Genomic DNA, 27,372 nt, shown 5'->3' with positions numbered 1-27,372 from the left:
CAAACTCATAATATAAATCATAGATTTTAAAGAAATACCTCAAATGATTTTAAGTGACACGGTGCTTTGCAGAAACTCTGCCGAATATATTAGAAATAATTTTTATTAAACTGCTCAATGAAGAAAAGTATTTGCAATCCAGATGCATGAGACACACTTAAATATTCAAACATACAAACACACTAATTTGCACTAAGCTAGCAACTTTTTTTTTTTTTCCTCAAAGGCTCAGGTGTTTTCCAGCTCAGAGAAATTAACTGTGAGTTGTGAAGTCTGGAGCTGAGTGATCCGTCTCCTCAGCTGCATGATCTCTTCTTCCTGCTCTTCAACCCTCCTCTGCAAACCGTGGATCACCTGAGGGTGAGGAATATTCTTAAAACTGGATTGGAATTATTATGAAAACAAAAACCTCAACAACTTCAAACAGTAAAACATAATCCACTCTTTACACGAGTAACTTTTATTTACTTTGTTTCCTTAAGTAAAGAAAGAAATAGTCTTTTAATTACACCATACCTTGTCTTTACTGCAGAAGAGTTCACTCTGTAGAAGCTGGCTGGCTGTGGGACGAACACTGGGTTCTTTATCTGTGAGATTCATGATGTATTTTGTCAGAACTGGCCATCTGTGGCAGAACGAGTCAGGGATTTTCCCTTCCCTCAGGTCCCCAAGTGTCCGGACCCGCTCCATTTCGGTACCAAAAGGCTGGAATAGCTCGAGAGCCAGCACTCCGATGCTGTACATGTCAGACTGAGTGAGCAGCAAATGAAGATTCATGTTCAGCACAGTTGTTAAAAGACAACAGAAAAAAATAATTAATTCTAATAAAATGTTACCATTTCTAATCATAAATTGCTAACACTTCAGAATGATTTTTACATGAAAAGAAAACATGAATTATTAATAAGTAAGGCAGTCCATTACCTTTGAATTATAATTGGAGCCCTTCAGTTGTTCTGGTGCAGCATACACAAATGTGCCAACACCTGAAGTATGGCTGCAATCTTGAAAACACCAGAAATGTCATTAAATAGCAAACGCTGCCATCTACTGGTGGTTCTGAAACATGCCATGTTATGTGGGTAAACTCTTACCGCTGTAAGGAGAAGTGTTGCTTTTGAGTCCATCCGCTATGATGTCCCTGCAGGCCAAACCAAAGTCCCCAATCCGAACATGACAATCATGGCCGTGAAGAAAAATGTTCCTTGGCTGTGGGGAGAAAAAAAAAAAGGTTATAATTAAGTTCCATATGTCACTAAGGACACAGATTCTTTTATGTGAAATCTGCAATACAATAAAGACAAAAACTAAACATTCTTATGATTTGAGAGAATCTAACTTTACATAAAATGTGCAATATTTTTTCTTAAATTTTTTTCCACATAAAGGCTCTGATGGGAAAATACATTGAATAATTAATCCAGTCTGTCCCAGTGAACAAAAAGAATATATAAATAAGCAATTAAATGCAATAGAAAGCATATTTTTAATAATGGGACTATTTATACTGTATTTTGTTTTTTCCATTACTTTTCAATTGTATTCATTTTTTTATTTACGTTATTTGTAGTGACTTCACCTACATTTTCTCCCCATTTATTTCCCTGAACTTACTGATTTATGAGATTGCTAGACAACTGCGGCACTTGCTCAGTCTAGCTAAAGATAACTTAAAATGGAAAAATAAAATGAGAAAGTAAAAATATGAAAATAAAATTGAAGGTAACCAAACATGGTCAATTGTTTTTCAATTTCATCCCCCCACAGTCATCAAGATTTAACTTTAAGTACAGGTAAATAAAAGGTAACTATGTGATGCAAACACAGTTAGTTGCAGGAACGGATGCAGCAAGCCCCCAAAATTGGCCCCGAGTGCAGCAACAAGTTATCAGTTCAGACAGGAAGGCTGCACATCAAAGTTAGAAAAACACCAACCACAGAAAACAGAAGTAGCTTTCGACTTCCCTTCCGTAAAGTATTGCTTCCTGATGTCTTTCTATGAAAAACATCAGTGAATTTGCAGCACTTGACCATGCTGGAGGAGCACAAGGAGTGTTTGGATAAGAGAGGTAGCATTAGCAAAATTCACAGCAATGAATATTACACAGCAGTCATGGAAGAGGACTTGCAACGCATTGAAGACTTGATTGAGAAACATGGGAGCAATTTCCTCATTGAGCCACAAGGCAAAGTATATAAAGAAGCCTTCTGCAAGGTAAATGCAACAATGCTACCATCTTATAAAATACTGCAAGGATCTTTTTATGCTTGCAAGCAAGTCTCACTTCACAGAAACAAAGAAAGAAAACAACTTTGATAGCAAATAAATGTCAACTGTTTATAGGCAAACAAGAAACTTAAATTTATGATTATTCCATTTCTTCTTCACTCGTTTTTCCCGGTAGGGCTTTGCTATTCTTCCCCTTCACCTGGCTGCCTCTTACAGAAAAATCCAAAGCATGCAGAGTCTTCTGTCTGCAGGAGCAGACACTGAATTGAGGTATGGATGTAAGCACTAAAACCTGACATCTAACTCAGGTAGAATCACCTAATACTTCCTGAAGCATTTGATCATCATACAATTATTTTATAGGGGGTTGAGAACAAGAAAAATAATGTACTTTCTGTTAAAAGTCTTCTGTTCTCCATGTCTTCACCTTTACCTCTGTCACAGAGATATGCTTGGTCGAACCCCGCTGCACTTGGTGATAATTGGTTGGCCAAGCATCCTGAATACGTCCCAAAAACCAGATTCCAAGTTCCAGACTAAAGTGATCGGTGTGTGTACAAAGGCAGAGGCCTGTTTAAGGCTCCTCTGTGACCATGGTGTAAACATCAATGCTAAGGTGAGTTTTCCATGTAGGCAAATAGATGTCTAGCTGCTTCTTACAATCTCCTAACTTTGATGTTCAACATGCAAAAGGGCTACCAACAACGTCAAAGTCAGCATACTGTAATAAGTCTGTGGAAGTAAATTCTGCTTTAAGATAAATACTGGTTAAATTGTGGTTCATCTGTAGGTGGAGAGAAAAGGCCACCAGACAGCTCTTCACATATCAGTACGCTACAGAGCACTATCTGCTGTCCAAATACTGGCGTGCTATGGTGCCGATGTTAATGCTGTGGATGGCAGTGGGATGGCACCTCTGCATATGGCTGCTGGGATACTGCATAAGAATATTATTGCCAGTCTGCTCAGGCATGGCGCAAATGTTAACATGGTTTGTATTGTTTGAGAATTTGATATTCAGTATTATGTTTGTTTGTTTTTTTAATCAACTGTGCTTTATGGATAATAAGACATAGGAAAAGTTAATTATAACTGTCAACACCAACTTATCATTAATTAAATATTTACTTACAATCTTAATTACATACTCACTCAATTATATATGCTGTGGTTATAAAAAGCCCCTTCCCATCCAAAAGCATGGATCAAGTTTGTAAAGATGCACAATGGCAGCATGTGATTCAGTTTTCCTTTAACCTTTCTGCTCTCAACACTGTTGAAATATCTTGTGTCCTTCAACAAGTCTGTATTATTCTTTTTAATAGGGAGTGCAGCACACTGGGAACACCCCTCTACACCTCGCTGCTGTGGCAATGGCTACAAAGACCACTAAAACCCCAGAAGACGCCATTAGCAGCATCACTGAGCTGCTCGAACAAGGCGCGGAGCCCAATGCAGTGAACAACGCTGGCATGACACCTTTACACGAGGCATGTAGCATGGGAAACGAGGAGCTCGTAGACCTGCTGCTGAGCTACGGAGCTAGCATGTATAAGCTAAGCGAAGCAGGGGAGAACTGTCTGTACCTTTTCCTGAACAACATGCCTAATGTGAGAAATGTTTCTCTGCTAGTGAAGCTCCTCAGCCTGACCTCACCGCTTACTGTCTACAACCAAAAAGGCCACCTGCCCTTAACCTTAACAAAACCATGTTTCTTTAAACAGAGAGACTACCTCATGAACCTAACTCGACAGCCAAGGAGACTTCAGGATATTTGTAAGAGTGACATTTATCTAACACACGTCAGAGGCAAGAAAGAAGAAACGAGGAAAATCCTTCCTGACAAGCTGTACAAATTTATCTTCAACCATTGGGAGAATGTACACAACATCTCCTTTGTGACAGACAGTGAACAGGAATATGTAAAATAATAATTTCATATTACTCCAACCTGACACCAGTTCAAACTCCACCTGACTTTAAACTTTTGCATCAAACCGCTGACTAACCTTAAAGTAACAGAGGTGTGGATGAAAGAAAGAAAAGAGAAATCATACCTTCAGGTCCCTGTGCATGATTCCATTGGAGTGAATGTACTCCACACCTTCAAGTATGTGTCTTAGCAGTCTGAGCGTGTGTTCAGTATCAATACAGGCATAAGGACCTGAAAACAGAAAATACATCTATTTATTCTCCTCCCCCAAAAAGATTTTCTATCTCAGAATACCCCTAAAAATATTATCTGCATATATTATAAGCAACATGAAGCTCTGGGCTGTAAGTAATCTGAAATAAACATGGATGTATAACTGAGAAATTACATCTTGAGATTTGTTCCTCTTTGGGCTTGGCGTTCCTCTCAGAGATCCAGTCTTTTAGGGAGCGCTCACATAGTTGCATCTGGATATAAAGCATCAGGTGGAAGTGCACCTGCAGATATGCCATAACAGAAAAGTTACATCCTCTGCTTTTCTTTTTTGCAATAAAGAAAAAGAAAAAACTCCTATTGCTCATTTCCACCTTCATGTCTATTATTTATTATAATTTATGGGCTTTACTAGCGTTGCTTTGCAAGCCTATATAAAATTATCTTAAACTAGGTATACCCTTTCAGTTTATTCTCTGATAGGAATGCACTGTTCGAGAGCAGTGTGCTGGAGATGATCATATTACTGATATTCAATCTCACTGACATCCGTGTGAAAACTGTGAAAAATTATAAAAATAAAATAATTATAAATATTATAATTTAGATCAGTCTGAAGCCTGAACTTATGACTTCTACATACACTTACCTCAGTATCTGAAATTAGTTTAATTAGCTTTTTTAAATCCAAGAAAGTTTGGGTTTTTTGTTGTTGTTTTTTTAAATCACCTACCTCTTTAGAAGGCCTCGTTGGACGCTTCTCAGTCCACTGATGACACTCCTTGTCAATGCAGGAGTTGTTGTTTAGTTCCATGCTACTCCTACTGGACTCCTCATCCAAAACTGCTGAAGCGTCCCAACCCATGGCAGGACACTTGGAGGCCTTAATGGGACCTTGCTGTCCCAGAAAAACGCAAGGGACATAGTTCTCTGGGATGCGACGCATCGTCTTGGGACACACCACCTGTCCCTCCTGGGTGGGAACTAAGGCTTTTATAGGCTGCGGGTCTCTCTGAGGTACTTTGGCACTTGAAGCAGTCTCTGCGGGTGTTTGACTGTGGCTCTGAAAAACTATAGAGGAACTGCTGCTGTTCTTCTCCCCACTTTCATCAAGGCTGTAAATGAAAGAGTCGAGACAGACTTAGTGCAAGTTCACAAACTAATTACTAGTGCTGCCTGTACATGCCTCGAGATATCTAGTCATTCACTAGCAGAGATGGGCAGTTACTGTAATCAGATTACTTTTTTCGAGTAACGAGTAAAGTAAGGGATTACTATTGCAAAAACGGTAATTAGATTACCGTTACTTTCCCGTAGGAACGCTGCATTACTGCGTTACTACAACCGTGATTTTTTTTTGCGAGAATGTCTCATGACAGTGACGTAAGCGAGTGCGACGTTCATGACAACAGCTGTGTGCAGATCAACAGTGGATCATATATCGAGTACTGGAGAGAGTATGAGCGTGCAGCATTTAAAGCGTGGAAGTACTGACCTTACTTTAAGTTTGATAAAAAGTGACAAAAACATTAGTGTCCGTTGTGCGTGGGAAGAAAACTTCTTTTTACAGCGAAAAAAAACCCCTAAACTTCAAATCAAATCAAATCAAATCACTTTTATTGTCACATCACATGTGCAGGTACATTGGTACAGTACATGTGAGTGAGCTTCCAAGCAAGCTCCGAGTGCGCTACCACGTAATGGGAAATTCACAGAGAAACTGCCGTATCCTTCCACTGACCGCTGCGGCACACCTGCACCAGGGTAAACCTCCGCGTACCCCGCTCCTGCTTTACAGGTGAAAATAGAGCAAAAGGACCGCTAGTCTTTGATTTTATTTATTCTCTGCTGTGTTTTACTTGCATCTATTTGAAAGACTGAGTGTAAACACTTTTTATGTGCTGGAATGTGCAGAAAATAGGTTTAAATATTAAACAAATTTCTTCCAGTCAGAGAATGTTGCATATAATTACATTTTTGCTTGATGCATAAAGTTAAAAGATTAAAACGAATAAAACAAGTTTTAAAAAGGGACTTTTCCATTTGATTACATTTTGTATGATGGATTATGTAGAAAAAGTAGAATTGGGCTGAAAGATCTATCGCTTTATCACCTATTCAGGTTGTAAATCGTGTTTTTAAAAAGTAACTAAGTAATTAATTACTTTTGAAAATAAGTAGTCAGTAAAGTAACGGGATTACTTTTTTGGGGAAGTAATCAGTAATTAGTTACTGATTACTTTTTTCAAGTAACTTGACCAACACTGTTCACTAGTCACACAGACTTTATGCCAAGACCTGCAATAAATAGCCCACCTTTAATGGTATTTCTACACATAATCAAGAATAATGTTACTTGTGCTCTGAATTGAAGTCAGCAATTCATCCAAAGTGTTCCACTTCAAGGTAATTTTACAAAAGCAGGAGAAAATTATTAGTTTTGTCAAAATTTTCCCAAATGCTTTTAAACACAACAAGTCAGAAACCTAGTACATAAAGAAATCAACATAGGGTTTCTAGGATAAACATACATAATGTATGTGTTCCCAAGAAAACCATTTACAAAATCCAGATTTCTTTCAGAAAAAAAAGAAAAAGAAAACAACATTATCAGACTCCTGAAAAACTGACCTTTTTATTGAGCCATAGCACAAACCATTGCTGTGCAATGATGTAACTCTGTAATACTCAAAGCTTGTAAAATCAAGTTAAATCTAAGGGTTATCTTCTAATTTACACAGTTAAAACTTCAGCAAGAGTTTTAGCTGTCACATGAGAAAGCATTATGCCAAAGACAAATAAAATCAGTTTAGACTTGAGAAAAGAATTGTTGATGCTTACCAATAAGGAGATGGCTATACAAAATTATCACAGCATTTTGAAGCATCAAGAACTGGAGTGAAAAGCATCACCAAGAAATATAAGGAGAGTCACACAGTAAAGAACGAGCCTGGTAGAGGTAGAAAGTGAAAGATCTCAAAGACTGTGGAAAGAAAACTAGAGGGAGACGTGTCTAAAGACCCCAAAACAACTGCCAAGACACCAATGAATGACTTAGCCATGTCGGGAATGGTAGACTTCAAGAAGTAATCCAATAGGGCCTCCAATTCAAGGAGATTTCTGTACTATATAAAAATCTAAGAGAGAACACGGCAACATCAACTGAATACATAAAAAAGAAATGGGAGCAGGAAATAAAAACTGATATCTCAACTGAGGAATGGTTAGATATGTGTGAAACCCAGAACACAACGACTAACTCAAGATGCTGGAGAGAATTTGGGTGGAAACACCTTACTCGATTCTTTATTACACCAAAAATCAAAAGTAAAAAGACTCAAGACAGTTTGCCATGCTGGAGAAGATGTGGTAACATGGAAGCACACCATACGCACGTGTTTTGGGAGTGCCTGAAACTGCATAATTTTTGGAAGAACGTGACTCTTGTAATAGGCAATATCTTGGGCTATCAATTACCACACAATTTTAAAACTGTATATCTTGGGAATATTAGAGAGTATGTTCTGTACGACGACTTGTATTTGACAAAAATCCTATTGATAGCTGCAAAGAAAGCTATAACAAGAAACTGGTACAAACTGGATCCGCCTTCATCAAAAGACTGGTTAAATATTGTTGGAGAAATCTATGCAATGGAAAAAATGACTTACATTCTCAGATTAAAGGAAGATATTTTCGTTGCTAAGTGGGAGAAGTGGACATTATATGGCACCAAGGAAAATTAATGAACGAACAAAACATTTAAGGTCTATGACTCTGTAGATCTATTGATGCATGCCCGTATAAAAGTACGTATATAAGCTGGAGTATGTATGCTGCGGAGTAAAGGCAGGCATGCATACGGTAGTTGATTAGAATCGGCACCCACACCTTTTGTTCGCTTTAGTTCTGTTTGTTTTGACTGTGTGCTTGCATGGTTATTTCTCCTGTAATGCAATACATGTCTATGTTTAAACTGTGACAAAACTATCAATAAAAATTACAGTGTCAAAAAAAAAAAAAAAAGAAGTAATCCAATAGAGCCATACACAGGAATGGACTATGAGGTTGCAGCCCAAGAAAAACTCAACTTCTGCATTAGAGACACCTACAAGTCAGACTGAAGTATGCTAAGGACAACCTCAGAGATGCTGATTATGTTTCAAGAAAGAAGGGAGAGGCACACATTATAAAGAACACAATCCCCACAGAGAGAGACACCATGGTGGGACAATTTCTCTGTTTAACAACACTTGTGAAATAATGAAAAAAATGACATTTCCCCAGAGAGTTTAATAATGCCGTTCATAATTTGTATAGCCTATACTTGTAAAACATTTACATAGGCCACAAATGGAGTTATTTACTCGCACACAAAACAATGCTACTGAACTGCCTTAAATACCTGGTTTGTAATCCAGTCTTTTCTTCTGTTACCTATGCTACTATGTAACACATTGGCAAGATGCCTACTTGGTAGCTACTTTAAGCACCTGAGTCAACTAAATCCAGATGGCAACGTTCCAACAAGAGGAGGAAAGTGTGACAGTAATATGGTTAACATTAGGTTTGCTTCTCTCCCATATGCCTTTGTTCACACTACCGGTAACAAAATTTTAGTCAAGCAATATTCCCAATAAATCTGTTCTCATTTATACAGGTAGATTTTTCTGTTTCTGTTCACAGACAACATAAAAATGAAACAGTCAAACAAACTTGGCTCACTGAGACAAATTTAAACCAGAAGCCATGTTCCAAATCATGTGCCAATTTGCTGCTCATAACTAAAACCCTTAATATAACAGTAATGTGGTCTGAAAAAATAACTATTAATACAATCAGCTAAAGATTACATAAGTGCTGTTTTTTTGTTTTGTTAGGTTTTTTAAAAATTGTATAAAAACTGCACAGAGAGGACATTAGAAGCAAGAGGAAACCTTTCTGCTTATTTTAAATTGTTGTCTTTTTAGTAACCACTGACAAAAAGTTACTTTTGGCTAGTCCCTAAAGGGTTACAATGGGTAGCTCAGCATCTAATTTAGCACACCCACCCATGGCATTTGTGTCTCCTCCTAGGATTAAAACCAGGAATCCTTTGTTGTTAGGAAAACGTTAAACCGTTATACTGTGGAAATATCGTGCCAACTGACCAGTCGGAACACATTAGGGATTCAGGAAGGGAGCAAACAAACAGCATTGCACACATAAGGTGAGAAGTAATGCTGTATCTGTGTACCATCTGAAGATTAACGCCTGCAAATCTATTCTAGCACACCCTCGAAACGAAAATTTGAGCCCATAAATGAGAATAATAGTAACACTGTAATTATCAACAACCTAATAAATCACAAAGCCAAAACGGATAATAATCACACTGCCTACCTGTCTTGTCGTCCAGCAGATTCTAGTGCAGGCAAGTTTGACTCAGGATCTGCAACAAAGACAGTTTACACACAAAGTCTCCATCAGCGGTCCCATCATGCATTTCTTCCAAGCAAACATGTGCAGGACAGAGTTGAAATACTCACATGCTGCAGGCTGGACATGTTCCATCCATGCGGTGTGATAGCCCACAACATTTACATGCTGCAAGCTGGACAACATTTTGACCTCCCTAAGGACCTACAGCAAGTAAAACAAGTTAAAGCGGGTACTTCATATCTCTGTATTTAAGTTACATAAGTGTTCTAATGAGCACAGCTCAGAAGGCTTACCTTCATACAGTCTTCCTTTGAAACTTTTTTGATGAGAATTTTCTTCATCGCATAATACTGTCCATCCAATTTGTTCATAACCTATCAACAATAACACAATGATTTAACTCAAATCCAGTTTTAGAACAGAATAGACCTTTCTTGTCATTGTACATGTACAATGAAATTGTGAGGAAAAATGAAAAGTTTAGAAGAGTTTCTTAAAGAATGTCACAAAAATTATATATACCTTAAATACGTTTCCATATGATCCTTTCCCAAGTCTACAGATTTCTTCGAACTCACTGAGATACCGTGATGTCTGCGCTTGAAACAGTCCCTCCTTAGGTCTGCTTAAGGCACAAACAGGCTTCCTTAAAAATGTACTGAAATATGCTTTTGAACACATGCATCAGAAAAAAATCCAAATACAATTTACCTTAGAGAAGGATTGTGTGCGTTTGTTCCGAGGCCCTGCAAACCAAGACGAGGATAATCACAATGATCACTCTTTGACACAGCAGGCGGCAAAGAAGGTTTATCAAAGTACAGAATTTGCTCAAAAATGTTGATTAAAACTAACATACTGACTCCAAGCACGCAGTGTAGGTGCTGGCAACAGATCCACTTACCTGAGGGTAGAGTGAGGAGCTGGCAGCATTAAGCAGCTCGGTGAAGGCCCGGTTATGCTGGAGTCTGACGGTGCTGAATTCATCACTTATTGCCAGAGGTGAAAGGAGATTCATGGCAGCTAAACGCTGACCTATGACTGTGAGAGGAGCAATAAAATACTTAAACCTATGTGACACATGAACCAAATGCTAAACATGAACTGTATTTGGATTTCTCTTCTAACTAAATGTCAGTTCTTAGTATAGGATCTCGATGGCTACCTTTAAACAGCATGCGTGAGCGAGCTGGATTGCTCTCGTAAACAAAGCACAGGTGCTCGAGCAAAGACCCGAGGAGAAGGTGGTTGGGGATGGCTGAGGCAAACTCTTGGATTGACGGATAATGCCTACCAGCCATCAACACCTCACGGTTATCGTCTGTGTCTGAAGCTAAACATAGGACAAAAAGAAAGAAAAACACTGAAAATGAGATCAAATAAGCACTTGTGAAAGCAGCTGACTGTTCTGTAAAGTTCACAGAGTAGATTTCTGACACAGCTGTCTTACCTTCTTCAATAACTTTTGCTATAATTTCTACAATGTTTCTTTCTCCTATATCCATTCTTCTGTGTGAAAACCCTTTCGGTGCAATATTAAGGCCTCAGAGCTACACTAATGATTCAACTTCAAGAAAAAATTTGCTCATCTTGTTTATGCATAAGGGGGTGTGCACAACAGTAATGCTTATCTGCCATATCCAGTGGACACAGGCCCCCCTCCACCTATCGCACAAAATGACTGAGCTTAGGAGAAGATGTGCATGTAGGGGTCTTTGCATGGTCTCCGTCGTCACTCTCATTTTATAATATTGCAGAATTCGTACACAGGGAGGGCCTGACGTGTGAAGCAAACATTAACCAGGTGTATTTTAAATCCTGTTTATGTAAAGGAGGAAGGTCAGGCTAGACCTGCCTCTTTGTGACTCACTTTATTTGAAGGCTCTATGGAGTAAATTCACATGTAAAGACTATTATTTCTCTCTGTGACACTAAGAACTAAAGGGATAGGCCATGCATAAATAGGTATGGTTGCTTTAATTCAGTCAGGCATTTCAGCCGCACATACCTCAAAACCCAAAACATAAATGAGACCTCAAACACACAAATATATACGAGTGTATTTCAAAGGGTTTGGAGCCTTTCTGGTGGGGGGACAAGCACCAGCACCCCTAATTTTCATCACCAAATTCTCTAAATAGCATCACAAACCTTAGCCGATGTAGGCTAGAGCGCTAAAGATTATTAGCTGTCCATAAGTCTACTGCCATATCGCTTTATGCCAGCCAAGGAGCCAGTGTAGTTTATTTTATTCCCATTCTGCTTGAATTGGGCTTCATTATTTGTTTACAGCACAACAGCACTCCAGAGCAAGCCAGAAGGATGTTAGCTATCAACGGGCAGTGGAAGCCTATATTCAATTAGAATACTATCATAAAACGATGTAAATCCTGCTTTTATTGTTGTTGTTGTACATTTTGTTTCACTGTCACATTTACATTTTGGTGACAGCACAAAGCCTGAGGGAGGAGGATAGAGAGGGTGAGAAGGAGAGAGTGCAGGATGAAGACAGCAAAAGTAGAGGAAGCTTACATGCAATCAAAATCAGCAAAAGTTATAAAGCTACGGTAGCTTCTTCTTTTGGCCACATTCACTGAAGTTTATTTCAAATCCTAAATCTAATACAATCACTGAGGTAAATGGTAGCATTTAACAGAATTCATTTCACTCTAAACATGCCTTAAACAGGACAGCTGCCACTATACTTAAGTATAAGTGGATCTGGCTGGGTACCAGCTATCCACAATAAAGGGAGTGTTTGTATTATTTTTTAATGTCTGTACTAATTCATGCTACTTTGATTGCTTCAAGTAAAAGGAAACTCAAACAATGGATACTACAATACGTCATCCAACTAATGAGATTGCTTTTTAAGTTAACATTTTAATGCATACCCAGCTCAAATGGGTTTTGCAAAGGTGAAAAGATTGAATATGCTTGCAAGCACCATATTCAATTAATACTTATTGGAGGGTACTGTGCACGATATCATGACTGGAGGCTGAGGCTGAAGACCAGGGGCGGAGCGTGGGGGTGGCTTACTGGGCTTAAGCCCGGGTTGTTTTGTCAGAAGCCCGGGGTCTTTTGGAGTGTAATTTTTTCATAGTTAGATGCCTGGCTGACAACTGTATAAAACAAAAAGTACACACAATATTCGAAGCACATAGTGCACACTGTGGGAATTTACGACTGTGCGTGAATCCCCCCTGATATTGGTATGAGCCGAGCTCAGGCACTAAGTGACTGAGCGAGGGGGCGGGGCAGCTGCTGCCTGTGTGCACTGTTGGAGAAACGGAGCCAGGCATACTAAGGAGAGCTTAAGTTTGACCAGTTACCAAAGAAAATCATTCATACCGTACAAATAATGTAAATATGACGGTGCATCACGAAAGATTGATATCAAACTGATCACTTGACCAATATTACGTTACTCGCTCTTCAAGTGAATCAACAAATGGCGAAATGAAAAGCCGAACAAATGCTATTTTTTTTAGAGTCTTAGCTTACGTGTGTTTATTTCATATTTTCAGTTCTTACCCTCCCCGACTAAATCGGTTTCAGTTATGTACTGAAATATAAGAATGGACATTAGAGGCTTCTTTCAAAGAAAAAACTCAGGTAAATGTTATTTTATATATTATGCTTTGTATGTTGTTCAGTATATTTCTATGCAAGACAAGAGGGATTTCAGTACACAGCAGGATATTCACATTTGTAACCAGATATTTACATAGACTTTAGGGAGAAAACATAAAACATTTTTACTGTACAACATCAATTTAGAGTAAACTTTTGTTTTAGATAAATATTGAAATATCTTTTGAATTAGTTAAATGTCAGAATAAAGAGAGACAGAGCTGTCTATTTTTTATCACTTTGATCAAATTTAGGAGTACATATACACTAAGTTTATTGTTAATTAATAAGAAAACTCCAGACGATTCCATTCTGAGCTGAAGAAGCTTCTGATAGGTTAGTAGAGTCCATGTGAGTAAACTGGTGGCACAGCTGTGGATGCATATAAGGCAAAACACAGAGCCTGTTTTTTTGAAATGGGAAAATCAAGAGATGTCAACCAAAACACCAGGAAAAGAACTGTGGAGCTCCATAAGTGTGGCTCAGTTTGAATACAATTTGGTGCCATTTGCAATTAAGAAATACAGATAGTTTCTCTCTTTACTCTTAAAGTTAACAAATATGTTTTTTATATTTATCAATCTAAAAAAATAAACATTTAGTCCGATTTGATGTTACAATTAAAAAGTGTTTGTGTTTTGATCTGAACAGTACATAAATATGTGGTTTCAACTGTATATTTGATGATTGTCAGCACAAAGGGGGAGAGAGAGGAACAGAGAGGGAGATGGAGAATGAGGACAGAACAGAGATGAACAAGAGCAGGTGAGACACACATGTTAGTCAAATGGTCATTTGTCAAAAGTATCACCGTATCATAGGTCCTCATGTATCTCGTACCTAGTGTTTCTTTTTAGGTTTGCTATTTTTCAAATTCTATATTTATTAAGTTATGCAGGCTTGTTCGCACAACAAGGATAAATAATTATATAAACTTTTCTCAATCTAAATATTGTACTTTGGTAGAATTAAAAAAAATAAGTGTAGTGCAGGTCTATGATGATTTTTAGTGCTACTATCATCTAGTTCTGATTCTGGTTCTGTCTTGGTTAAGTCCTCAGTAGTCCTGATTTTGAACTGTTGTAGTCCTGTTTTAATTCAGGATCAGTTCTGCCTGGTTGAATTGGGGTTTAGTCCCTGTGTCTTGATACAGCCCCGACTTTGTTCTGCCTTGCTGCTTAATTAAAAAACTAGTTTAAGATGTCCTGCACATGTGATATATATTTTTCCCTATATGAAGTCATTCTTTTTTGAACAAAACTCAAAACAGAGCCTATTAATCTTTCAGTCATTTCTAACCCCCCCCCCCCCCCCAAAAAAAAAAAAAAAAAAAAAATACCACATGCATACTACCCTTTAGGGCTAAGCCCCGGGTGTTTCAAATGTCTGGCTCCGCCTCTGCTGAAGACTAAAGCTGATCCTTAAAATTGTTCATGCAGTTAAAATAAACGGTCTCTCAGAGGATGGCTTGTCACACGGACTCTTAACTTCTTAGCTACGCCCCTGCTATATTACATAAGTAAAAATGCAGGTGTGGACTTTCGACAACTCCAAAACTCACATTTCACTCAATCAATGTGGACAACCGTCACGGACGTTTGGTTGACACCGGTGTAAACAAAACCTTTGAGTTTAGCAGTTGTAAAACACAGCAACGAAAATCTGCTTACTGTCAAACTGGACTTCGTCGTCCTCTTCAGTCGCCAAGTTTAGCAGGCTAACGATACTGTCTGCCTCCTGCCTCCAGCTGGGTTTACGGTTATGCCGAAGCAAAAGGCCGCTGCTGCCAGAACATTCCTCCGACTGCACGAGTCCGTTGTCGGACGGTGAGCTGTACATTTTAGTACGGGAAATAACGATGACATGGCAAAATAAAACGCTTAATTCACCACGCTGCCCGACAAAAAATAAAAATAAAAAAGCTGCCCCATGTCTGCAATAAGATGAGTCAAACTCTACGTTAAATCCCAGTTTGTGAAAATGTACAACGGCAGAAAAGTCCGAAAAGCTGTATGAAAAATGCCATAAGGTTCACCATGTCAATGGACAGCCATGTTTTGCGTTCCCCAGCCTTACAGGGACCGTCTGACAATAAGCGTATTAAGCCAAAAGGTTAACTTATTTATTCTATTTAATCTATGTTTTTGTAAAATAAAAAAATTAAATAAAATAAAAACTTAAAGTAAAATTAACATAAGCGCATTTGAAAAATATGAAACTAAAAAGTCAAGACACTGAGGTGGTCCCTGTAGTTAAAAAGTCGTCTTTTCGTTTTTAAAAACTGGATAATTGCACATTCGCCCTGACACGTTACGGAGTCGGTTTGGTGATGAAATAATACTAAGCTTTAGGCAACAGCTTTGAAAATACTTACTCTAACAGTGCCATTTATTTTACTTTTTTTGCTACTATTGTATTTATTTTTGAGGCTGTGTTCTTACGCACTCATTATATTACTGTTTTGCTGCTTTTAATAGGAAGCTGCGCTGTTCTGCGCACACGTGACGCTCGCGAGCAATCTGCGCAGTTCGCGCGGGACTTGCTTTAGGTTTGTGTTTACAGCATGGTGTCGGGTAGTGGATGTACTGGCAAGCAGTGCCAATGATACTATTTGACAGAAGGGACGGCAGGGACTAACTATTCGGTGTTTTACAGAAAAAAACAAATTTAAACTCTCAAGTCACTCCACTCTTCGAAGATGTCTGATGCATGGTAAGCTAGCGAGAGCATTTGTTCATATGCATATATTTGTGTTTTTTAAACTTTTGTTACCTTGTACACTGGAATTCAACATTGCTTTTCTTTGCTGCAGCTCTGAACCTGCCGGGGCCATCAGAGCTATTGATAAGCACTCGGTGCATCAGATTTGCTCAGGACAGGTGGTGCTGACTTTGGCCACTGCTGTCAAAGAGCTGGTGGAGAATAGCATTGATGCAGGAGCCACCAACATTGGTAATTAAATATTTACCCAAAGTATTTTTCGATAGAGTCCCGTTTGCCTAATAATACTGTTTTGCATTGTTAGATATAGTTTAATGTAGCACATGTTTGCATGCTGCAGATGTCAAGCTGAAGGAGAGTGGAGCTGAACAAGTGGAGGTGGCAGACAATGGCAAAGGTGTTGAGGAGGCCAACTTTGAAGGACTGAGTAAGTGTCACCTTTGTATCTGTGTAATTAGACAATATCTGCCTGTGCTTGTTTGTTAAGAAGAAATCATCTGTGTGTTCCACAGCACTGAAGCATCACACATCAAAGCTGAGGGATTTCTCTGACCTCATCCACGTGGAAACATTTGGCTTCAGAGGTGAAGCCCTGAGCTCTTTATGTGCTCTGAGGTAAAGTATTTCACGTTCTGCGGTAATTTTAGATATAAAACTAAATTATTTGCCAGCTAAAATTTGCTCTTGCTCCTTATTGTAGTGACTTAAGTGTCATTACCTGCCACGAGTCCAGCCAGGTGGGCACAAAGTTGGTTTTTGACCACAAAGGCCACCTAGTGCAGAGGACCCCTCATCCTCGGCAACAGGGCACCACGGTCAGCCTGCAGCAGCTCTTTTCCACCCTGCCTGTTCGACACAAGGAGTTTCAACGCAATATTAAGAAGGTCGGGCATTCAGTCGTCTCTTTCATTGTCTTTCTTCACATACTGAGTTTTCCAAAAGTGGGCTTCAGGTGCCCCCTCTGTGAATCGCCACCTTATCGCGGTGGAGGGGTTTGTGCGTTCCGGTGATCCCAGGAGTTATGTTGTCAGGGGCAGTTTGTCCCTGGTAGGGTCTCCCAAGGCAAATTGGTCCTGGGTGAGGAGCCAGACAAAGAGCGATTCTAACAACCCCTATGAAGTCCAAAAAAAATCAAGGGTTAAAAACTCAGGGTTACCAGGGTTCCACCCGTGAGCCAGTCCCAGTGCGGTGAGCGGTGATCAGGGACAAGGTCCTGGTGTGTTGATCCGTGGCTTTCAAAACTAGCTTGTGGTACGTGGTAGGTCACATCTCTGAGATGGGCTGGTTCGCCTCAACATACAACTCGGGCTCCAGAGCCAGTTTCCTGGGCTTTGTTCTACTCTGGAGTTGTCCTAGATGAGAGGCGGCGGCAAGAGTGGGTATTTTCTATGCCAAGTTTAACTTTAAAGTAACAAATTAGATCAACAATGTCAACAGACCTTAATAACGGCTATTATCTTGTTCTGTGTTTTTAGGAGTATGCCAAAATGATACATGTGCTGCAGTCCTACTGTATCATTTCTACAGGAGTGCGCATTACCTGCTCCAACCAAAATGGGCAGGGAAAGCGCAGCACAGTCCTCAGCACTACTGGCAGCCAAAGTATGAGAGACAACATTGGAGCCATATTTGGACCAAAGCAGGTTAATATGCTGTTGCTAATAACAACAAAGCCACTGGCCTGATACTTCATAAAAGAGGCTTGTCAAAAAGCGTCCTTGCTAAATGCTTGCTAAATGTTTTATTTCATATTAATTTTTTTTTCTGTGATTATGTGCTGGCTGTACATCTTGCAGCTGCAGAGTCTTCTACCTTTCCAGCAAGTTTCTCCCACTGAAAATGTTATTGAAGAATATGGACTCAAGGGTGCAGATCTACCCAAACAGCTTTTCTCGTGAGTGTTTTATAGGAAGACCTTTTTGCACAATTCTTGTTATTATTTTCTTTTTTGTAATTATTATTATTTTGTTTGCTTTTGACAGGATCACAGGTTTTGTGTCTCAAGGTGACCACGGTGTTGGGAGAAGCACCACAGACAGGCAGTTCTTTTTCATTAACAGTCGGCCTTGTGACCCCCTGAAGGTAATTCCTGCTGAGTGGCTTTATGAGGAGGTGTCAGAATTCATCATTCCTGCCTGAACTCTGGTTATTCCCACCCTGCAGGTGACCAAACTCGTAAACGAAGTGTATCACATGTACAACAGACATCAGTATCCATTTGTTGCCTTGAACGTAGCTGTTGCTTCAGGTGAGAAAATGGGGATTAATCAAGCTGATGTAATTTATGGAACCCGTTTGATTTCCCTGAGTGCATGTGCGTTGTGTTTTCAGAGTGTGTGGATGTGAATGTAACCCCGGACAAGCGACAGATTTTCCTTCAGGAGGAGAAACTCCTGTTGGCTATTCTGAAGACCTCTCTCGTCGCCATATATGAGGGTGGAGTCAATAAGATCAGCCTGAACTATACACCTGCACCCAGCACCAGTAAGAATACACCTTTACATGTAGACCCTCATATCTTTACATTAATAATACGGTAAAATAGCAACACTGAGAGGTTTTTAGGAATATTTGTCCTTGCGCTCACTGGTTAGTAATGTAAGGGAAGGAGGAAATAACGCCATGGTTATGAGTTAATTAAGTGTGGGAGCATGAGAGCTACATAGTATTTATCTTCTAATAATGCATGGCCACGTGTAGAATCTTTTTACAAAATCTGTTTACTTTATGGGAGAAGTCCATAAAGTATTACAAAGTATTATCAAATGAAGCATGGATTCATATATTATTTTCAGAAATGTCCTACCAAGACAATAATGTACAGTTACTTCATGGGATATCATAGGCATATGGACCCTGCCAGGTTTAATCAAATCAGCACATTTTGTGTTCAGTATTTAATTATCCCTTTTCCAATGAATGGTATTTTTATTAGCTGTTCTTAAAAGTTTCATTTTGTTTCTGTGCTTCTTCATAGATGCAACATCAACATCTGAACCTTGCCGAACTGTCTTGTCTAACGAGAACAAGGCAGAACGTGAGGAGGACACCGAATCTGTTATTCTGAGCCCAAAGTCATCCCTGAATCTGGCCGGCCTAAAAGCTGCTTTTTCAAGTCATTACAGTTCCAGTTCTGGGAAGTCGAGTAAGGAAAAAGCTTCCGGCAGTGGCACAACACAGAAAACACTGCAGTCTTTTTTTAAGGATCCTGTAAAAACTTCCTGCAACTCAAGTTTAAAATCTCCATTAAAATACACAAGACAGCTGGATAAATGCTCGTCGGCAGGGAAGTCGGTGCTAGATGGGTTTAGGTACCGAGTGATGTCCTGCGAGGACACTGATTCTCAAAAAGACAGTGCTGGGTCCAGTTGTAACACAGCTGAAGCAAAACCCGATATTCAGTGTTCTGACCTGGAGTCCAGTCCTCCAAAAGTGGACAGAACGAGTGTTAATAATGAAACTTTTAAAGAGACATCAGGCAACATTCACACTGTTCCTGAAGATCCAGAGTTAGAGACTGAAGCATGCACTCCTTATGAGGACTCTGCTGTCAGTCCAGAGGCCAAGAGGGCCAGGAAAGACGATCCACATTTCCCTTCAGAAGAAGAATCCAGCACTTTTTCAAACGCTGGTGAGAAACCTCCCTTGACAGTGGATGCTCCAGTCTCCCTGCAGAGGAGGACTGTGCATCTTCAGTTCTCTTTAGCAGAGCTTGCAAAGAAGATGAGGAGGTTACATGACCAGCAGAAACAAAGGGCCGGGGAAGAGCTGCTGTACAGACGCTTCAGAGCCAAGATCAATCCAGGAGAAAACCAGAGTGCAGAAGAAGAGCTCAAGAAGGAGATCAGGTAGATTTTAGAGGTATGGACTTAACTGTCGGTGTGCAATTTTCAAACAAATAATTAAAAGAAAAATGTTTTTAATCCCTTCAGTAAAGAAATGTTTAAAGAAATGGAGATCATCGGTCAGTTTAACCTGGGCTTCATTATCACAAAACTCAAGTCGGACCTTTTCATGATTGATCAGCATGCCACAGATGAGAAGTACAACTTTGAGATGCTACAGCGGCACACCGTACTCCAAGGGCAGAAGCTCATTGTGTAAGAGTGTAAATCACTGAGTAAAACCGTGTTTGGAATGTTTCCAATGGCAATCCGAGTATGTTTTTATTTATTTTCTTTTTCCGTTTGCAGCCCACAAAAACTTCACCTCACTGCAGTCAGTGAGAACGTACTCATAGAGAACATCGAGATTTTCAAGGGCAATGGCTTTGAATTTCTGATTGATGAGGACGGTAATACAATTTGCACCAGGGATTAAAAGTGATCTGATTATTTTGACAGTTACAAATATGAAGCTTATATTTGTTGTTTATTTTTTGGGGACTGCAGCTCAGGTGATGGAGAGAGTGAAGTTGGTCTCACTGCCCACCAGTAAAAACTGGACATTCGGTCCATCAGACATCGAAGAACTGATCTTCATGCTGAGCGACAGTCCAGGGGTTATGTGTCGACCATCCAGAGTCAGGCAGATGTTCGCCTCCAGAGCTTGTCGGAAATCTGTGAGTTTATATCACTGTGACGTTGTTTTTAAGTGCTCACTCAAGTTTTGACTGGATAGTCATAGACTGCAGCATTGACTGTATATAAAGGATGGACGTGGCCACTTATTGGTTTCTAAAGTCCACTTTTGAAGTCTCGATTTCTAGATTGTTTTGCCCATCGTGATATTACGGTTTTTTGGACTCAGAAATGATATTCATCTTTGAGGAAGCTTGATTTGGAAAGCTACATACATAAACTATATGGTATGATACACCCTGTTAGTAATGCTAGTAATTTGTAGTTATCTAAGATCTTTTAAAAATGTCATTATAGGGAAATTGCATAACATTATTTTAAAAATGCTTTTTGATACATTTTCTGCTCATCAGGTGATGATCGGCACTGCTCTGAGTGTTAATGAGATGAAGAAGCTCGTGGTTCACATGGGGGAGCTCGAGCATCCATGGAACTGTCCTCACGGCAGGCCAACCATGAGGCACCTCGCTAACCTGGACGTCATCTCACAATACTGAGTCTGCAAAGGAAGGAACTGTTGGAGTAACTGATTTAAGATAACTCAAATGTGTCCTCACTCCAGATTACTTCTGTCAAACCACTCTTATGGTATATTGTAGAGTTAAATGGTTTGTTATTGATTTAATGTCATGTTTAGTTGTGTTTAGATTTTAAAAATGTATATTACATATTATATTTTTTTATTTTAATATACACTACACAGAACAATAAAAAAAGATACTGGAAAAATATATGTATTCTGTCTCTGTTACTTTAAATCATTTATTTACAGGTTTGCATTGTGTTGTGTTGACTGAATGGGTCTGCTACTGGAGTGAGGTCAACCTAGATTCACACCTGAGTGGTAAAATTACTGAAGGCAAATGCAGAAAAGCAAACGATCTGTAAATATCGTCACTTTAGGACCACAAGATTTGGGATCGTTTTATCAGCCACTGGATTTGTAAACGTTATACACATCAGACTATCTAAATTTCCAGTAGCAAATGCCGATTTAAGATTAGCAGAAGTAATTTAACAATGGAAATAATGTATTTTCCATTACTTTGAAATCCATAATGAGTGTTTAATGACGCTTGAAAGTGTCCGACTGCTGTATCTGGAAAATATGTTTTATTATTTACTTATTTGCGCTCACAAAATGCCTTTTATTAAGGTTATCGTAAATACTAGATCAGTTGCGCATTCAAAGCCCACCAGGTCAGGGTGTGACCAAGGATTAGCCTAGCAAACTCAAATGAAGGCTTTCTTTCAGGCTTCCGTAGTTGTAAGCGTCCGTTGCCATGGTTAAGTTCCTATTCCCAGCTTGTGCAGTACTTGAGACAAGATGAGAAATAGAAAAGAGGCTAAGGAAAATGTTTGATTGGGAAAAATAATAATAAAAAGGGAAAACAATAACAGTTGGGTATGACATCCAAAACGGAGGAGGGTAGACGATCTTAAAAGTCGATGACGATGAGCCAAATCAAGCTCCAGAATCATCCTGACAGTGACGAGCAGCCCGAGGACGAAGGCAACTATGAACTTCCCCCACTTGTTATCTTAACTGAACAGAGGTACATTGTTATTCACGACGTTAGTTATGTGAATAATTGTTTTTAGAGAACGTATAAGTTACTCAGGGTGTGAGGTTTGGTGTCTTTCTGACAGATATGAAGGGGAAACCTGTGAAGGGCAGTTTCATGGACAAGGTGTAGCTTATTTTGAAGGAGGCCATGTGTACAAGGTACAGCTTTACAAATGAATTTCAAATACAAATAATGACCGAATTTCATAAATCAATTAAGGATTTATTATATTATAATATATTTTGAAATGTGTTTATATCCTTCCAAAAAAAAATGCATCAAACAAATAACAAAAATGTATGTTTGAATTGTATTTTTGTGAAGGGCATGTTTTCCAAAGGACTTATGGATGGATTCGGCACATTCACACGGGCAGCTGGACTAAAATATGAGGTAGCATACAGAAATTATGCATTAAAAACTAACTGTACAGTATCCTTTCTTAAGCAGGGTTTTTGAAAAGTCAATGTATATGTAACATTTCTAAAAACAGCCATCCTTTATATACACACTCATAAAAATACAGGTCAGTAAGGTGTAATGAAACATAATGTGGAGGCAAAGTCTTTGATAAAGGAATGCAGGCAAAATACTGAATTGAATTTATCTAATAGGGAGAGTTTGTACACAATATTCCCATGGGCCAGGGCACTTATACATGGGCAGATGGCAGCACCTATAAGGGGGAGGTTTACAACGGTATACCACATGGGACAGGAACCTACAAATGTACCCAAAACAGCTTGTTTTACAGCGGGCAGTGGCATCAGGGCAAGAGACATGGAAAGGTATGATTTACCATTGATTTTGTCATTTTTTAGGAATTTGGTTGTCTCTTTTTAATTGGTCTCGTTTGTGCTAGGGTACGGCGTATTATAACGAGGAAAAAAACTCTTGGTACAAAGGAGATTGGGTGAGGAACAACAGAGAAGGATGTGGACTGAGATGGTATGCATCAGGTGAATATATCTCCTCATCTGGTGTTGTATTTGAATTACCCTGCAATAACATCTGTTCCTGATAGCTACCCTTCTGGGAACACTTACTCTGGTGAGTGGAAGACCAACCAGAGGCATGGAAAGGGCACGATGCGGTGGCTGAATCTGGGACAGAAGTATGTTGGGGCATGGCAGGATGGAGTGCAGGTATGAAAGAAAACCCTAGTTTAATTATATATGAAGTTATAAAGCTTAAAAAAAATTAATTCTTGAATCAGATTTATGTTTTGGTTGCTCCTGCGGCAGCATGGCCAAGGCACACATGTCTGGAATTTAAGACGAAAAGATGGATCTCAGTATTCCCAGAGCAATCGATACACAGGGGAATTTGCTCAGGGTCAGAGGCATGGATGGGGAACCTTTTACTACGCTGGTGGTGCGATCTATGAAGGAGAATGGAAGAACAATAAAAAGCACGGGCAGGTGTGTTTCACTGTCAGCTGGAAAAAGTTTAGAGAAATCCACAGTATGCTTTCTTATTGATGTATTAAAAGTGCAGAATGAATCAACTCTGATTGTAAAATTCAGAAAAATGTCACCTTTGTTAGGGAAAATTCACACTGAGTGACGGGCGTGCATTCGAGGGACACTTTGTGGATGACCAAATTATCACACCCAACCTGAGAGCACATAGTGCTCCTCTCGGTAAGGAGCAACAGTATTCAAGAGTATGTTCAAAATAGTAAAGGAGGAAATAAGCAATCCTGCAGTCTTGAAATCCTTCTGAAATTTGTCATAGGTGCGTTCCCACTGTCACATAGTAACTCATCTTTACTGGGACCAGACATGGCTCTGAACATTGACTGTCTCCTGGACATGATCCCGGAAAGAAAACGTGACACAGAGCGCAAACAGGTCAGTCCTCAGCCCAGCGTCCTCATTTACAGCCGTGTTCCCACCCTGAAACCGTGTATCATGTGTAACAGGTGGAGTTTGTGGTGCTGAGGCAAGAAAGAGAGCTGAGGTCAATTTGTAGTTTCTACAGCAGGCTTGGTTATGCCCACTCCCCGGTGAACACCCTCCTGCTGTCCCGTCTTCAGTTCTGGCGCCTGCTCAAAGACTGTAACATTCATCATCACGGCATAACTCTGACACAGATAGACCGTCTTATCAGAGGTGAAAGGGACTGCTCCACAGCAGACACTGAATGATCCTCTGAGAGTATTTATAGGTTATTTTAACCGCTTTCACTCTGTGTGTTTCAGAGGATGTTGATCCAGCAGAGATACACTCGCCTTTCACGCCTGTGCTGCTTCGCAAGCTCATCAGCTATCTTGTCATTGTGGCCCACCACATCCACAGTAAAGACATGGTGTAAGGGAACCTGTTCCTATCTTTATCAGAAGATATCACAATGAAACTGCCTGGGGTGTCCCTTAATAAACTTAATAAAATCAGTTTGTTTATACTCAAGAAAACTTTGTTTAATCGGGATTAATCATGATCAGTTATCTGTAATAATTCATTTTTTTCTCTATTTACAGGTCACCAAAGCACCTTCTGGCTGCCTGTTTTTCCAAACTGATGACAGATGACATCCTTCCAAATGCTAAGAATGTAAAAGGTGCTTACACATGCTACAGACCCAATTGTATGTGATTCATTTAAATTGTATTTCACTAGCTGGTGAACTTCAGAGACAATCCGTTCATCAGCGGTACTGCTAGGTAACAGCAAACGACACTGTAATCAGAACTAAAAGAGCAAATCGGTGAAAGAAAAGTTCAGTTACTACTAATGTTTTGGTTTAGTAGTTTGTTGGTTCCTCAATTGGGTTTCTTCACAGGTTTTGATACTCCTGTAGAATCCTGATGTTGTAGTGTTTAACACTCTTGCTTAACTCTATAGTATGTAGTACTAACTGTTCATTAACAATAGTTGCGTCTGTCCAGGCTTTCTGTTTAGGCAGCCAGACGTTGGAGTGGTGGCTATGAACTATATGAAGAGGTGCTGGGAAGTCTTTCAGCTTTTCTGCACAGCCACCAGGGATGAACAGACCATGACCTGCCATCACCTGCTGTGGATGTTCAAGGTGCAACAAACTGTAACACTTTTCTTTGCTTGTATAAATAGTACATTACATTTTTGCTGCCTGTTTCATCAGTGCAAACTAAAAGCTTCTCAGTATTAAATGATTACTGCTGCTCTATTCCCTCTTTCCCTTCACTCCCAGCTGGTCACGGCAGGTGGCTCTTCCTCCTGGTTCTGTTGGAGGTTTCTTCCTTCCTGTTAAATGGGAATTTTTCCTTCCCACTATAACCAAGTGCTTGTTGTTAGAAGTTATCTGATTGTTTGGGTTAACCCTGTATTATTGCATCGTCTTTCCCTTATATTATAAAGCACACAGAAACAACTGTTGTTGTAATTTGGCACTATATAAATAAAACTGAATGAAAGTTTTATGTCCCAGATTTGACATTAATACAATACTTTAAAAAAATTAAAGTGGATTTATGGTCAAACAAATCTGATTTAAATGTCTTTATCAACAACAACAGCAGATAGGATGAATGACATGCCTATTTATCACAAAAACAATTAATCAAAGTTAAAACCTCATGTTGTAACCACTTGCAGGATTTCCATTTGTTGGACCATAAGCTGACCACAAGGAGGTTATTGGAGATCATCAATACAGAAAGCCACAACCCCGACAACCTTTCTGCCAGTGTTGATCTGGAGGTCTGTTTACATCAGTAAACTCATTCAGCTGTTTTTTGGTACAATATTACTCTTTTTGAATCATGAGAGCTGTTGTTCTGTTCTTTCCATTGCAGATTACGTTCCTTGAGTTTTTTGAGGTGCTTCTGGGCTGCGCAGAAGTTACATGTGAGCAGGTTTCTGAAACACTGAAGGAGGACCATCGGGTTTTTGGGTCCAACACTGAAACCAGGAAGGATTCGCCTGAGGTGGAGGTCAGTGAAGAGATGATACAGACAAAAAACAGCCCCTTCCAGTTGGTCAGATCCTGTCTCAACGCTTTCATAATCTCTGTATCTGCTAACCTTGTAATGTCATGTCACATGTAAAATATGTAGTTGTTCAAACATATTAAGGACCAAACATATTTTTGCAAGCTGTGACATAATTATATATTTCAAAATTAACAAGCTCCTGTATTTTTTCCCCTATTCATTTACTTTCAGTGTTACTCAGTTTTCCTTCTGGCAGTTTTACTAGCCGATACAGGCCAGTATTGGTTGACAAAACAACCAACACAGATGACTGGGGCTGCATCTGTGAAGGGTGATTCTGGAATATGCCACAAAACTGGCAGTAACTTTGCTAAAATATTTAATAAGATAAAATCCCATCTTTATTGCAGACTGGGATTTCCAGTGCTCAGGATGGAAGTCAGTGGGATGTCAAGACGGAAGCCAACGAGATACCCGAGCCTGCAGGTTTGGTTTATAGTTTCAGTGTATGCATGCCTGTGTGTGTATATATATATATAGGACTTCAGGCCTTCTAGAAGCAGGTCTTATCTTGCCTGGGCAGGGTTTTTTTTGAAGAACTTAAACCAATAACCTTTCATTTCAGTGGTGACTGGGATGTAAACCGAGTCCATAACTTCGCCTTGAAAATGCTTAAATGTTTTGCAGACTGACCACCTAAGAAGGCTTAAATTCTTTTCCCTTGATGTTATCCTACTGTCATCATTACAGATTCAAAATTTCATAGACCCAAAGTTTTACATAAGAATGGTTCAGAAAATGAAGGGACATTTATTGTATTCAATGTAAGCTAGACATGCACAGTAAATACACACTTCACAAATCACATATTTAAAACTGGTTTGTACTTTCAAATTCTCAGAATGATTGTGTCAGAACTAAAATGCCTAACGTGTTTATTTCCTTTAGAGTACACAGACGATCCTGAAGGTGAAATCATGTGCAGACCAGCAGAAAACAACACTAAAGACTGCAAATTGGAACTTAAGATGAAGACTGTCGATGAATTCTTCAACCACTTTTTCTTCCCAGCCTCTGACTATTACCAGCTGGTCACAAGAAACATAATGGAATAAAAGCACCACCCAGAATCTCAGGTTGCTCTAGATAAGATGAAA

At 39.4% G+C, this 27,372-nt stretch overlaps 4 protein-coding genes across 9 annotated transcripts; 3 read left to right on the top strand and 1 right to left on the bottom strand.

The window, feature by feature from the left end:
- Positions 1 to 87: 87 nt before the first annotated feature.
- eif2ak1 (eukaryotic translation initiation factor 2-alpha kinase 1) lies at positions 88 to 15,887 on the bottom strand. 5 transcript variants are annotated; one of them, XM_085284041.1, is made up of 16 exons: positions 15,808 to 15,887; positions 15,104 to 15,264; positions 10,963 to 11,130; positions 10,702 to 10,838; positions 10,509 to 10,543; positions 10,320 to 10,422; positions 10,091 to 10,171; positions 9,905 to 9,998; positions 9,759 to 9,807; positions 5,110 to 5,491; positions 4,552 to 4,660; positions 4,288 to 4,394; positions 1,095 to 1,209; positions 925 to 1,004; positions 517 to 750; positions 88 to 354 (listed from the first exon to the last, which is right to left on the bottom strand). In XM_085284041.1, exons 1-16 carry the CDS (start codon positions 15,819 to 15,821, stop codon positions 229 to 231), a joined length of 1,995 nt encoding a protein of 664 aa, XP_085140167.1. In that variant the 5' UTR covers positions 15,822 to 15,887; the 3' UTR covers positions 88 to 228. The 5 variants fall into 5 exon arrangements, with proteins under 5 accessions (XP_085140167.1, XP_085140168.1, XP_085140171.1 ...); XM_085284042.1 differs by having other exon boundaries at positions 10,320 to 10,419; XM_085284045.1 differs by lacking the exon at positions 15,808 to 15,887 and adding an exon at positions 11,248 to 11,319 and having other exon boundaries at positions 10,320 to 10,419; positions 15,104 to 15,708.
- LOC146568179 (ankyrin repeat domain-containing protein 61-like) lies at positions 1,156 to 4,314 on the top strand. 2 transcript variants are annotated; one of them, XM_085284050.1, is made up of 6 exons: positions 1,156 to 2,215; positions 2,406 to 2,500; positions 2,675 to 2,846; positions 3,021 to 3,221; positions 3,556 to 3,840; positions 3,955 to 4,314. In XM_085284050.1, exons 1-6 carry the CDS (start codon positions 2,033 to 2,035, stop codon positions 4,159 to 4,161), a joined length of 1,143 nt encoding a protein of 380 aa, XP_085140176.1. In that variant the 5' UTR covers positions 1,156 to 2,032; the 3' UTR covers positions 4,162 to 4,314. The 2 variants fall into 2 exon arrangements, with proteins under 2 accessions (XP_085140176.1, XP_085140175.1); XM_085284049.1 differs by having other exon boundaries at positions 3,556 to 4,314.
- pms2 (PMS1 homolog 2, mismatch repair system component) lies at positions 14,916 to 21,444 on the top strand. Its single transcript, XM_085284039.1, has 16 exons — positions 14,916 to 14,964; positions 16,089 to 16,145; positions 16,246 to 16,385; positions 16,495 to 16,581; positions 16,667 to 16,769; positions 16,855 to 17,038; positions 17,630 to 17,797; positions 17,951 to 18,048; positions 18,137 to 18,236; positions 18,318 to 18,402; positions 18,486 to 18,638; positions 19,132 to 20,002; positions 20,087 to 20,254; positions 20,348 to 20,448; positions 20,546 to 20,715; positions 21,088 to 21,444. The coding sequence occupies exons 2-16, from the start codon at positions 16,132 to 16,134 to the stop codon at positions 21,229 to 21,231; spliced, it is 2,586 nt and encodes an 861-aa protein (XP_085140165.1). The 5' UTR covers positions 14,916 to 14,964; positions 16,089 to 16,131; the 3' UTR covers positions 21,232 to 21,444.
- Positions 21,445 to 22,015: 571 nt separating this feature from the next.
- On the top strand, positions 22,016 to 27,330 carry rsph10b (radial spoke head 10 homolog B). The gene is made up of 17 exons (XM_085284029.1): positions 22,016 to 22,290; positions 22,385 to 22,460; positions 22,627 to 22,695; positions 22,917 to 23,090; positions 23,165 to 23,250; positions 23,327 to 23,447; positions 23,547 to 23,723; positions 23,849 to 23,945; positions 24,040 to 24,155; positions 24,227 to 24,416; positions 24,506 to 24,614; positions 24,785 to 24,864; positions 25,193 to 25,332; positions 25,878 to 25,982; positions 26,078 to 26,215; positions 26,626 to 26,701; positions 27,164 to 27,330. The coding sequence occupies exons 1-17, from the start codon at positions 22,184 to 22,186 to the stop codon at positions 27,328 to 27,330; spliced, it is 2,028 nt and encodes a 675-aa protein (XP_085140155.1). The 5' UTR covers positions 22,016 to 22,183.
- The last annotated feature ends 42 nt before the right edge of the window (positions 27,331 to 27,372 follow it).

Source organism: Mchenga conophoros, linkage group LG8 (assembly GCF_057382185.1).
Source record: "Mchenga conophoros isolate Kocher_MC1m ecotype Shallow Benthic linkage group LG8, M_conophoros_male_GT1.1, whole genome shotgun sequence".
Classification (NCBI taxonomy): Eukaryota; Metazoa; Chordata; class Actinopteri; order Cichliformes; family Cichlidae; genus Mchenga; species Mchenga conophoros.
Note: the sequence above shows the minus strand (reverse complement) of the source record. Positions and strands in the feature narration are given on the sequence as shown.

Coding starts and splice junctions, on each gene's coding strand:
- LOC146568179 (XM_085284049.1), top strand. CDS start 2,033: ATGCTGGAGGAGCACAAGGAGTGTTTGGATAAGAGAGGTAGCATTAGC. Junction 2,216..2,405: donor ATAAAGAAGCCTTCTGCAAG/GTAAATGCAACA, acceptor TTTTCCCGGTAG/GGCTTTGCTATTCTTCCCCT. Junction 3,222..3,555: donor ATGGCGCAAATGTTAACATG/GTTTGTATTGTT, acceptor TCTTTTTAATAG/GGAGTGCAGCACACTGGGAA.
- eif2ak1 (XM_085284045.1), bottom strand. CDS start 15,272: ATGTACAGCTCACCGTCCGACAACGGACTCGTGCAGTCGGAGGAATGT. Junction 1,005..1,094: donor CAACACTTCTCCTTACAGCG/GTAAGAGTTTAC, acceptor GGTGTTTTCAAG/ATTGCAGCCATACTTCAGGT. Junction 751..924: donor GCTCCAATTATAATTCAAAG/GTAATGGACTGC, acceptor CTGCTCACTCAG/TCTGACATGTACAGCATCGG.
- pms2 (XM_085284039.1), top strand. Junction 16,770..16,854: donor AGCTCTTTATGTGCTCTGAG/GTAAAGTATTTC, acceptor TCCTTATTGTAG/TGACTTAAGTGTCATTACCT. Junction 17,798..17,950: donor CCATATTTGGACCAAAGCAG/GTTAATATGCTG, acceptor TACATCTTGCAG/CTGCAGAGTCTTCTACCTTT.
- rsph10b (XM_085284029.1), top strand. CDS start 22,184: ATGACGATGAGCCAAATCAAGCTCCAGAATCATCCTGACAGTGACGAG. Junction 23,724..23,848: donor ACAATAAAAAGCACGGGCAG/GTGTGTTTCACT, acceptor CACCTTTGTTAG/GGAAAATTCACACTGAGTGA. Junction 24,615..24,784: donor ATCCACAGTAAAGACATGGT/GTAAGGGAACCT, acceptor CTCTATTTACAG/GTCACCAAAGCACCTTCTGG.